Source organism: Malaclemys terrapin, chromosome 2, assembly GCF_027887155.1.
Source record: "Malaclemys terrapin pileata isolate rMalTer1 chromosome 2, rMalTer1.hap1, whole genome shotgun sequence".
NCBI lineage: Eukaryota > Metazoa > Chordata > Testudines > Emydidae > Malaclemys > Malaclemys terrapin.
Window position 1 is genome coordinate 201863337 of NC_071506.1, and position 12595 is coordinate 201875931.

General features: G+C 40.9%; 1 protein-coding gene across 4 annotated transcripts in view; it reads left to right on the forward strand.

Annotated features, from left to right (window-relative positions):
* The window catches only part of TRANK1 (tetratricopeptide repeat and ankyrin repeat containing 1), a 120306-nt gene that overhangs the window by 70224 nt on the left and 37487 nt on the right, over positions 1-12595 (forward strand). For all 4 annotated transcript variants that reach the window (XM_054019391.1, XM_054019389.1, XM_054019392.1 and 1 more), the window contains one exon: positions 10285-10446. In XM_054019391.1, the coding sequence (XP_053875366.1) occupies positions 10285-10446 (162 nt within the window). The remainder of the gene's footprint in view (positions 1-10284; positions 10447-12595) is intronic.

A 12595-nucleotide genomic window follows, 5' to 3' on the forward strand; every position in this document is an offset into this window, starting at 1 on the left:
ATTAGTGCAACTCAGCTGGGCTTTCTATAAAAGAAAAACTTGGAGAATATTTAGGGAAAGGATCCTGTGAGGAGAAGCATTTGGAGTCCAATAGCACGACAGCAATTTTCAGCACTTCGACCAATACAAAGATGAAATGGTCCGCATTCCAGATGTCCTCAGGTTGATCCTGCTTGACTATCTTGGAAATGTGTGCTACTATAGCTGCTTTGGAGGCTAGCATGCATACAGCCCCTTCAGTCCCATGCCTGTTTCAATGGCCATGCAGTGTAGCTAGGGTGGAGTTTTGGGAAGGGGGCCTTTTATATTTGTAGAGCTTTCTTTTTTTAACATTTTTTTCCTCCCTCTAAGTCAGTTTTGAATTCCCCTCCTCACTTAGAGTTTGTTACATACAAGACTGGGGAGAAGATGTTCCTGCTGCTGGTGAGAGATTTTTCAATGGTTTGGTTAGCTTCCCTCTAGGAGTGCTGTGGCTCTTTTTTGCAATCAGTTCCAATGTCGCTGCTGCTTATGCGGCTCCTCATGTCTCTGATCTGTCTTCTCATAAGCTTCAGCAAGCTCTCCTCTAAAAAAATTTTTGGCAGGACTCCCTCATGCTAGTTTTTTTTTCCCCTTTGCCAGTTTAAATAAGTGGCAGCCATCAGGCTTGGGTCCTAAATTAATTGGGTTGGAGACATTTGAGGAACTAGCTCCATTAGGAAGAATGTGGGCAAATTGAAGAGTGCCGAGGAGAGCAACAAAAACGATAAAAGATTTAGAAAACCTGACCTAGGAGGAAAGGATGAAAAACCTGGGCATGTTGAGTTTTGAGAAAAGAAGACTGAGGAGTGACCTGATAAGTCTTCCAATATGTTAAGGGCTGTTATAAAGAAGATGGTGATCAATTGTTTTCCATGTCCACCGAAAGTAGAACAAGAAGTAATGGGATTAATCTACAGCAGGGGTTGGCAACCTTTCAGAAGTGGTGTGCCAAATCTTCATTTATTCACTGTAATTTAAGGTTTCGTGTGCCAGTAATACATTTTAACGTTTTTAGAAGGTCTCTCTCTATACGTCTATATTATATAACTAAACTATTGTATGTAAAGTAAATAAGGTTTTTAAAATGTTTAAGAAGCTTCATTTAAAATTACATTAAAATGCAGATCTTATCAGTTTAGTGTGATCTTTGCTGTTCCTTGCTGAGTTTTCCAGTGTCTGGCACATATTTGGATACTTTAAGCTGCACACAGGCTTCGGAGTGATCAGTTGTTAATCGGCTCCGAGGGAGACAGAGGACAGATTTCATGTGTGAAAATACCTGTTCACACAGGTATGTGGCTCCAAATGCTGAAAGCATTGCAAATGCAATTTTCTTCAAACAATTAAATTTCACTGGCAGGGATGTCCAGCAGGTCAGAATAGAGGCCCCATGATCTCTCTCGGTAGCTTCAAGTGCACTCTGCAGATCTACAAACTTTGGTGCCTGCAATTCTGAGCTTTTTAACTGAATGAGCTGCATTTCGAAATCTTCAACACCCATCCACTGAAATACAGATAAATCCAAGTCGCTTTCGTTGAACTTTTCAGGTTTAATTAGAAAAGAAAGCATTGGGCCAAATCGCTGGAAATCTGTCAGAAAATTCTGATTCCAGTTCTTGCATGTACATTCCAATCTCATCGACACTGACAGTGCAACGTGTCAATAGCTCTCTTATGTGTTGGAAGTAGCGGAAAGTAGAAGTTCGAATACCCTGAGAAAAAACTGCCCTGCACCCTGGAGATAGAGGTTGAGTTTGTTTAGGTGAGCAGTGATGTCAGTTAGAAACACGAGCTTACACAGCCATCTGTTATCTTCCAGTTCGGGGTAGTTTTGTCCTTTTTCTGACAAAAAGGCCTCGATTGCATCAAAACAGTTTACAAAGCACACCAAAACCTTGCCACGACTTAGCCACCGAATGTTGCTGAGAGGTGGAATGTCGTTATAAGCACTGTCCATCTCTTCTAGCAGTGCTTAAAACTGTCTGTGAGTCAAAGCAGATCAAGCAACAAGGAAATTGACTATTCGCACCACTGTATTCATCACATTATTAAGCTCTGAATTAGAAATTTTAGCACACAGGTTTTCTTGATGGATGATACAGTGAAATTTGACTGTCAGGCGGCCAATTTGATCTTCAAGTAACTTTACAAATCCCTTCTGTTTTCCGACCATGGCAGGAGCACCATCTGTTGTCACACAAAATATTTTTCTGATGTCAACTCCTCATTCTTCAAAATGGTTTACAAAACTTTCCATTATATCTTCCCCCTTTTTGCTGTGCCATGCAAGGGTTTTAGGCAACAAAGTTCCTCTTGGATTTCATCCAGAAGCACAATATCTTGCAACAACTGCCAAACGTGGGACGTCTTTTATATCCATGCTCTCATCAGCTGCAACACTAAACACTGCTGTGCCTTTTAATGCAGTCGTCTGCTTTTCATTAATGTTTTCTGCCATTTCACGTATGCGTCTCTCAACTGTTCTGGTAGAGACCAGGCAGTTCTTTTATTCTAGATATGATTGTATCTTTATTTGGCAAATCATTGAATAAAACCTCCGAACTGCTGAGAAAAACTTTTTATATATTCCCCATCAGTAAACGGCTTTCCATTTTTTGCAATGCACTGTGCAATCTTGTAACTTCCTTCTGTAGCTTGATATTTACCTACACGTAAACACTTAAAAACACTGCTTTGCTTCTCTGATCCTTCTACTGCCTTTTTGATCGACTCAGTCTTGTTTGCTTCGTGAAGAAAGGTTTTCTCGTGCTTCGTTTGAAAACGTCGTCGAACACTTGATGCGCGACAAACAACACTTCCATAACAGAGAGCACGAACAGCACGATCCTTCTTTTGAATAAATCCAAATGTGTCTGTCCAAGAAGGCCGAAATGAATGGACATCTAACTTTGCTTTCTTAGGAGCTGACATTTTGTCAAATGTACCCCTCAACTCACAGTGGAAAAAAAAATGGTAACAGAGGGCACGCACAAGGTCAGATGCAGTAAGTTGTTCCACGTGGTCTGATATAAGCAGCAAACCAGGACTTAAAAATATCCCAGTGGCCTGGAACAATTTTTAAGGTGGGGGTGCTGAGCTGTGCCCCCTCTTGCCCCTGTCTGCACCCCCACTGCCTCAGGCTGAGGCCAGTGGGCCACAGCTGGGGGTGGCTGTAGAGCCCTGAGCCAGCGGCTGGTACCCCGGGCCAGCAGTGTGCTGAGCTTGGCCGGTGGCCGGGACCCTGGCTGGTAGAGGGCCGGTGGCTGGAACCCCAGACGGGCAGCGGGCTGAGTGGGGCCGGCGGCTGGTATCCCAGGCCAGCAGCAGGCTGAGCGTGGCCGAGACCCCAGTTGGCAGGGAGCCGGTGGCTGGAACCCCAGACTGGCAGCGGGCTGAGCGGGGCTGGTGGCCGGGACCCCAGACCGGCAGTGGGCTGAGCAGTGCTGGCAGATGGAACCCCAGACTGGCAGCTGACTGACCGGCTCAGCCTGCTGCCGGTCTGGGGTTCTATCCGCCAGCTCCTGACAGCTAGTGTCCTGGCTGTCGGCCACGCTCAGCCCGCTCCTGGCCTGGGGTTATGTCCATCCAGGCAGGCATCAGGCTGAGCGGGGCCAGCGGCCAGGACCCCAGCTGGCAAGGTGCGGGCGGCCGGAACCCCAGACTGGAAGCAGGGTGCCACTGAAAATCAGCTTGCGTGCAGCAGGTTGCTGACCCCTGATCTACAGCAAGGGAGATTTAGCTAAGAGATTAGGAAAAACTTTCTAACTATAAGGGTAGTTAAACTCTGGAATAGGTTTCCAAGGGAGGTTGTGGAGTCCCCATCATTGGAAGCTCTTAAAAACAAGTTGGACAAACACCTGTCTGGGATGTTGTAGGTTTATTTGGTCCTGCCACAGCACAGGGGGCTGGACTTCGTGACTTCTCGAAGTCCCTTCCAGCTCTGTATACTATGAAATTGAGAGAGAGCAGCACCCCACAGTACTTTAAGAGATAATATGAAATCCAACATTTATGTCACACTGCATAATCCTTTACATAATCATTGCTTGAAAATATACCTCTCATCTGATCAAATGTTTCCTAGTGGCTCCTTATTGGATATATGTTGTTGGACACTAGGCACTAAATAAGTAATAGTTCTTAAACTATAGGACAGATGGTCACTTCCAGTACAGGGCATTGATTTTTTTTTTTTTTTTTTTTAAAGAAAGGAATAAGACACCACTTTTGGCAGATCCTCCCAGGTGGAGGTTTCCCTTGCCTTTTCTATCGAGTACAATGGGTTTTGGATCAGGCCCTTAACAGAGAAACACCCCTGTTGACTTCAGTGGACTTTAGATCAGACCCTTAAAGCATTCCTGGATACCAGTGTGATGGATTTGGTCACAGAGACCCCCTTAGGACTGTTACCTGATGTGCTGAAACTACCTCTGAGCCCGTTTTCTCTGATGGCTTGGGACTCCAGAACTCTGCCTTGTTGAGCCAGACACGCTAGTCTGCTGCAACATAGACCCATGGTCTGGGCCACAGCCCCAAAGCTGCAGACTTTAACCAAAAACTGCTCAGCAAATCACCTATCTCCAGCATCCAGACTCCCAGTTCCCAATAGGATCCAAACCCCAAATAAATCCGTTTTACTCTGTATAAAGCTTATACAGGGTAAACTCATAAATTGTTCACCCTTTATAACACTGATAGAGAGAGATGCACAGCTGTTTGCTCCCCCAGGTATTAATCACTTACTCTGGCTTAAGAAACAAAAGTGATTTTCTTAAGTATAAAAAGTAGGATTTAAGTGGTTCCAAGTAATAACAGACAGAACAAAGTAAGTTACCAAGCAAAATAAAACAAAACATGCAAGTCTAAGCCTAATACATTAAGAAACTGAATACAGGTAAATATCACCCTCAGAGATGTTCCAATAAGCTTCTTTCACAGACTAGACTCCTTTCTAGTCTGGGCCCAATCCTTTCTCCTGGTACAGTTCTTGTTAGTTCCAGCTCAGGTGGTAACTAGAGGATTTCTCATGACTGCCCCCTCTCTCCTTTGTTCTGTTCCACCCCCTTTTGTAGCTTTGGCACAAGGCGGGAATCTTTTGTCTCTCTGGGTCCTCACCCCTCCTCCTAAATGGAAAAGCACCAGGTTTAAGATGGATTCCAGTACCAGGTGACATGATCACATGTCACTGTAAGACCTCATTCTCCATTCTTTCAGGGCTGGCCTGCACATACCCAGGAAGGTTTGCAAGTAAACAAAACCATTCACAACCAATTGTCCTAGTTAATGGGAGCCATCAAGATTCCAAGCCATCATTAATGGCCCTCACTTTGCATAGTTACAATAGGACTTCAGAGTAATACTTTATATTTCTTGCTTCAGATACAAGAATGATACATTCATACAAATAGGATGAACATACTCAGTAAATTATAAGCTTTGTAATGAAACCTTACAAGAGACCTTTCGCATAAAGCATATTCCAGTTACATTATATTTACACTCATAAACATATTTCTATAAAACCTATGGAGTGCAACGTCACAGCCAGATATCCCACACATGTCCTGCACAAAAGCAATCCAGGGCAGCTGCCATAAATTAACTTATGCAGTGGTGGTGTAGTCATGTTGGTCCAAGGATATTAAAGAGACAAGATGGCTGAGATACAGTTTATTGGAGCAACTTCCACTGGTGAAAGAGACAAGCTCTGTGCTTCTCAAAAGCTTCTTCCTTTCACCAAGAGAAGTTGATCTAATAAGACATTATTTCACCCACATTGTCTCATAAATTAACTAGTTGTTTAGATGAGGCCAAAGGATATTTGCACCCAAATGGATGCTCCTCTCATTACCTTAACCTCTATAACTGTCCTACCCACCAGCTCTTCTACCCAATTTCCAGCCCTCACCAGATATTTCAGACTGGCCTAGACATCATTCTTAGGCATCTGAAATGTAAGGTATAGCTTTTAAGATGTTTACTTGTGCTGTTTTTGTCACTACAACCTTGCAGGTAGACCACCTGAGTTCCATTACAGAATGCCCCCTTTCCTTGAAGTTAGCCAAAAATATGAGATGTATTGCAGATGTCTGTCAGTCTGAAGTTTACCTAAGTTGCCCTGGCGCTGTGGGAGAAAACACAGTGGGTGGAAATCTCCCCTAGCTCGAGAAGTGAGTATAGAATGACTGATATTTTTAAAAACACACAAGAAATTTCAGATTCATGGTGAGGCGTACTTCCCTCCAAGACAGACGGAATTCTGAAAACTGGCACAGTTGGAGACATTTTAAGATGTTGCCTTACATTACCTTTCCAATTTCCTCTGCCTTTAAAGTGGTTTCTCTTTCAAACCAGAGGATCAAAATCTTTCTTTTGAAATCAGTATAGACAGCAGAGACAGGATAGCTTCTCTTCCATCCTCATTGATTCTTTATGATTTGGTAGCACTTTATATTCACTTTGCGGTGGAATGGCACTGCAAGGTGCCAAGCAATGTGAATCAGACCCGTGCTAAGTACAGAACCTGACTTGACAGGCTTAAAATACAAACAGTAGTTCCAATAAAACACTTCAAAACTCTCTGAAGTATTTCTTTAAAATAACCCCTTCCCCAATTCTTGGGGGAAGAAGAGACACACGACAAGGAAGTATTACCTGGTGGTAATTATTTCTTGTATTTCTTTCCTTACCTTCCTCCTCCTCCCACCATCCCGAGTATATGATCTATATCAGTTTTGGAAGTAGAGTTGAGCTATTTATACAAGCAGTGTCAAGCAGTCCCTTTTTAGTCAGCTTACTTGCTGATAGGTGGGGACCCAATGCTGTTGGTCAGGATGTTTTCCTATATAGGCTGGAAGAAGAGAAGGATGGTGGTCGTCATCACTAAAGTGTATTGATAATGGCTTTGCTAAACAAAAGTTGGCAAAAAAAATTAGGGGGACAATTTACATTTTTCTTGAAAAACAAAAAATGTTGGCTATTTGTGTTTTGCTTTTGATGAAAACACTTTGTTTTAGGGCTGTTGATTAATCACAGTTTACTCACACAATTACTCAAAAAAATTAATCACAATTAATTGCCGTTTTAATTGCTCTGTTAAACAATAGAATACCTATGGAAATTTATTAAATATTTTCGGACTTTTTCTACATTTTCAAATATATTGGTTTCAATTACAACACAGAACAAAAAGTGTACAGTGCTCACTTTATATTATTATTTTTGTTAATCATTTTTATAGTGCAAATATTTGTAAACAAGAGAAATAATATTTTCAGTTACCTCATACAAGTACTGTAGTTCAATCTCTTTATCATGTAAGTACAACTTACAAATATAGATTTTTTTTTGAGGTTACATAACTGCACTCAAAAACAGCAAAGTAAAACTTTAGAGCTGACAAGTCCACTCAGTCCTACTTCTTGTTCAGCCAATTGCTAAGACAGACAAGTTTGTTTACATTTACGGGAGATAATGCTGCTTGCTTCCTATTTATAATGTCACCTGAAAGTGAGAACAGGCGTTCACATGCCACTTTTGTAGCCGGCATTGCAAGGTATTTGTGCCAGAAATGCTAAACATTTGTATGCCTCTTCATGCTTCTTCCACCATTCCACCATATTTCCATGCTGATGACGCTTGTTAAAAAAATAATGCGTTAATTAAATTTGTGAGCGAACTCCTTGTATGTCCCCTGCTCTGTTTTATCCTCATTCTGCCATATATTTCGTGTTATGGCAGTCTTGGTTGATGACCCAGCACATGTTCGTTTTAAGAACATTTTCACTGCAGATTTGACAAAATGCAAAGAAGGTACCAATGTGAGATTTCTAAAGATAGCTACAGCACTAAACTCAAGGTTTAAGAATCTGAAGTGCCTTCCAAAATCTAAGAGGGATGAGGTGTGGAGCATGCTTTCTGAAGTCTTAAAAGAGCAACACTCTGATGCAGAAATTACCGACCCTGAATTGCCAAAAAAGAAAATCAACCTTTTGCTGGTGGCATCTGACTCAGATGATGAAAATGAACATGCATCAGCCCACACTTCTTTGGATCGTTATCGAGCAGAACCTGTCATTCGCATGGATGCATATCCTCTAGAATGGTGGCTGAATCATGAAGGGACATATGAATCTTTAGCACACCTGGCACATAAATATCTTGCAATGCTGGCTACAACAGCGCCACGTGAATGCCTGTTTTCAGTTTCAGGTGACGTAAACCAGAAGCGGGCAGCATTATCTCCTGCAATGTAAACAAACTTGTTTGAGCGATTGGCTAAACAAGAAGTAGGACTAAATGGGCTTGTAGGCTCTAAAGTTTTACATTGTTTTATTTTTTAATGTAGGTTTTTTTTGGTACATAATTCTACATTTGTAAGTTCAATTGTCATGATAAAGAGATTGCACTACAAGACTTGGTGAATTGAAAAATACTATTTTGGTTTTTACAGTGCAAATATTTGTAATCAAAAATAAATACAAAGTGTACAGTGCTTACTTTATATTATGTGTTGTAATTGAAATCAATATATTTGAAAATGTAGAAAACATCCAAAATATTTAGATAAATGGTATTCTTTTGTTTATTAATCATGATTAATTTTTTTAATTGTTTGACAGCCCTACTTTGTTTCAAAAATTTTGACCAGCTCTGATTTTAATGGATGATGTATGGCTAAATCCCTTGCGCTGCTCTGAAAGTCTTAACCACTGCATACAGTAATGCAAAAAAGAATATCAAAGTTTAGTATCACAATAAAACTATTGTCTACACCAAAGCAGTGGAGCTAAAATTAAGTTTGCATAGTACAAAGCACTTGTTACCATGCTCGAACTTTGAAATGCATTTTTAAAATGTTTTTAATCACAATTGATATTTCTAGGCAATTTGCTAAGGGAAAAGGGTCTTGCTAAAAAAACTGATGATGTTTGTGACTGTTTATGTGAAATTCCAGGAAATGAGTATATAAACTGGTTTCCAACCTGCTTTAACAGAAATGCTGACTTTCCCATTTTTAACAAAACTTAAAACTAGATTTTGATAAATTTAATCAAATAACAGATCTCTCTCTAAATAATTGCTAAACTATTAGTAATGAAAGTAGCACACTCTAGTGTCTAAATGTGTCAATCCAAATAGTGGGTACTTCATCCTCCACGTAGCGGGTGAAGATGGGAAAACAAACTTTGTGATAATGGCCCCAAATAAAAAGATCAGAACCAGCGAAGCCCTCAAGTTTTGTTTCCTGTCTCAATAGGTGGAACAGCTTGCTGGATAGCCATCGGAAACACTCTTCAGGTGGTTGTGGTGGGGTGTCAGTACTAAAAGACCCTTTGAGAGGTCACTGTGGGCATTCACCTGGGAGCACAGCTGAACACCTGAGTGAGCAAGCAGTTCCTTAAGGACCACAAGATTCAGAAACAGAGGAGACATGTCTCAGCTCTGACCTGGGCAAAGTCAGTCATGGCTTGAGCCTGCCTCAAAGCCTGCGTATAGAGAGATAATGTAGTGCCCTGGGTTTTACTTTCACATGCATCTCCTCTATCTCTGGTTCCTGGAAAAGTGGTCCCTACATTTCTCTCTCTGTATTATTGTCTTCCCAGGCCCTATGCTGGTGGCTTCAGAATGAAAAGATCAACTTAATTCCTCCAGCCTGGGTTGTAGTAGCAATGGGCATAAGTTTATTGAGCTGGGGTCCTATATGATGCACTGTTTGGACCAGGGTTGCCTGTTCCTCTCAAAAATTATTTTTCCATTTGCCTTGGCACTTTTACACCTCATTCCCATTCTGAAGGGCCTGGTTCTGAATGGCAAGGTTTTCTGGGCTTAGTGCAGGAGTAGGTGAGCTGAGCCTTAGTTGCTGCTTTGTGGCAAACTGTCTGACCTCTCTTCTGGATCTCCTGGAAGAAGACTAGCTTTCTCGGGCTGTCTCCAGCTGTCATTCTTATGTGGTCTGTCACGTGGACAAAGTTACATTCCGCAAAGCAGCTGGCAAACTCATGCTGAGTCTGGACTTTTGTTTTTAGGGCATTTGTTAACTAATGTAAACCACACTGTTGTTGTACGTTATCCTGAGTATGGGATAAATTGGGAGGTATTACATTACTATGTTTTTATTTTTAAAAATGTGTTTTTATCCATGCTAGCACACCATAAGCTGCCAATAAAATGTATTATATAATATTTTTAACACCCCCCACCCCCCAACAACAACAAACAAATAAGTAACAGAATTACCAATTTCAATGATATTTTTTTCAGGAAGGAGCGAAAGCAAAGCCTCAGTTAATGAAATCAGCTCTCTTCTGGATGCTTTTGATCAGTTCTTGATGTTTTGCAGTCCTGAAAACCAAGCACAGCATAAAAATTTGTTGAAGCATGAGACGGTTCAGAGGTTTCTGAAGCTTTTGTCTACTGTAAAAGGTAAAGTGAATTCCCATCTCTCCCCTTCACAAACTTAATAGATGTAAAAAATATATTTGATGTTAACATGTAGAGTGCTTTCCGCAAGTATCTGTAACACAGAAATAATTACAGAAAAAATATTACTTCCTATTCTTGTTGGAGGGTTTTGCCTTTTTTAATTTAAACTTTTTGAAGAATACAGAAACAAAAAAAAATCTCAGTACAATGAAAAGATACTTAAATTTATACAGTCATTATTAATGCCATGGCAAAAGAATGTAAACATACCAAGTCTGTTCTTTTATGCTTTTAACTCCTGTGGTGTTTGTTGTTTGTTTTTGTTTTTTAATTTTGACACAGGGAAAGGGCCAGTGCATGATCCTGTGTATACTAGTTTCAAATAAAATCTAAAAGGTGTTGTTTTAATAATTATATCATGTCTGTGCCATGTTACATCATAACTGCATTAATGCATCTATGTGCAACTAATATTAGTATATTTTCCACCACTTTGTCATCAATGTAAATTACCTTAATCAAAGCTTCATTTGACAATTTTTTCAATCATACTGAATAAACTGGAGGTGCGCTAGCATTCCATTTTCTGCCTATTAAACATTATGCTATTAATGACCCGTTAGTACCTATTCCAGGGTGTTTCCTGGAAGATTTTATTTTATTCTACTAATTCTAATATACCAACTTTGGAGAGGGTCAGATCTTTGTATTCAGAACTGCAGAAAGCCTTATGCATATATTCTGCTTTTTATGATAGTTTCTGGCCAGAAAAAATGACATAGGACAGGTTAGCTGATGGTTGGTAGCATCTTCGGCATTTTCTGTGGTTAACTAAACTTGCTTAATGTTAGACGCTCTGGTATGAACCCTGTTTAAGATGCACATCTCATTTTTTTTTTCTTTAAAAATTTATAAATTTATCAACCTCAACAAGGAAGAAGTGTGTGCCTTTTGCCTTTTTGTTGTGACACTGGGAATGCCCACACTTTGAGCTGGATGTGCAATTACCAGCTCAAGGAGGCATACCCACAAGGGCTCTGATTGAACTAGTGCGCTAAAAATAGTAGGGTAGCCACTGCAGGAAGGGCTCGCAGCCCAAGTATGTGCCTAGTACAGATATGTACTTGGGGTACATCAGCTTGATCAGAGCTGACATGGGTATGTCTCCTTGAGCTGAGATTTACACCCCCGCAGCTCAAAGTGTAGATTTATACCCTGAGAGCGTCGATGTGAGCATCAGAAGTAGCAGCCTCTAAGGAGAAATAACTCCCCTGCAATGATCCTGGAAATGATCCTGATCCTGGAAAGCTGGTTTGATAGTATTACAGAATCTTTTCTACCAGTTCAGATACAGGTCAATGGTCATTTTATGTGGCCAGCCATTGTTGTGAAAGGGATTTCTCGAGCAGAGAGAAGAACTGGAAAAAAGTTAGGATTCGTACATCATTTTGAATACAAGTTATCATATTTTCAGGGCGCTTCCTTGCTTGAGAAAACTGTTTAACTTTATTTAGGGTAATGAAAGAGAAGCTCTTTGTGGAGGGGAACCTGTCTTAACACCCTCCCCTGAAGAATGGTAAAAGCTTTTCCCATGGATGTTTGAGTGAGGTACATATCAGTCTGTTTTAAATGAACTTGCTTTTGTTTATCTGGTGTGCAGATGAAGTCTCAGAGTTGTAAACCCAAAGATCATTTACCCACAGAAAGTATTTTACATACATATTGAAACCTACCTATAGGTAATGCTTTTCGGCATTACCACTGTGAAGACCGAACTCAGAGCTCGAGTATTTTCCCATTGAAACACACAAAACAATGGCTATGGGGGTGGTGGCCAAGCCCTGTTGATTATGTCTGGAATGGAAGGGGAGTTGCATTGACTCCCTTTCTCTAAGTACCTGACCCAAAACACATTGAAGTCAATGGAAAGACTCCCATTGATTTCAGTGGACTTTGGATCAAGCCCTAAATGACTAGGATTTAAGGGAGGTAGGTTGGGACTCTTGAGAATAAAGCCGTGGAATAGAGAAGACACATTTCAGGCAGGGACTTCCTTTGGAGGAGAGTGAGCCTAGGATGCAATGTAAAGGCTTAAGGGGGGAAGGGTGTCATGGTGCTAGGAAGCCACTTTCTGCTCACCTCCACCTGC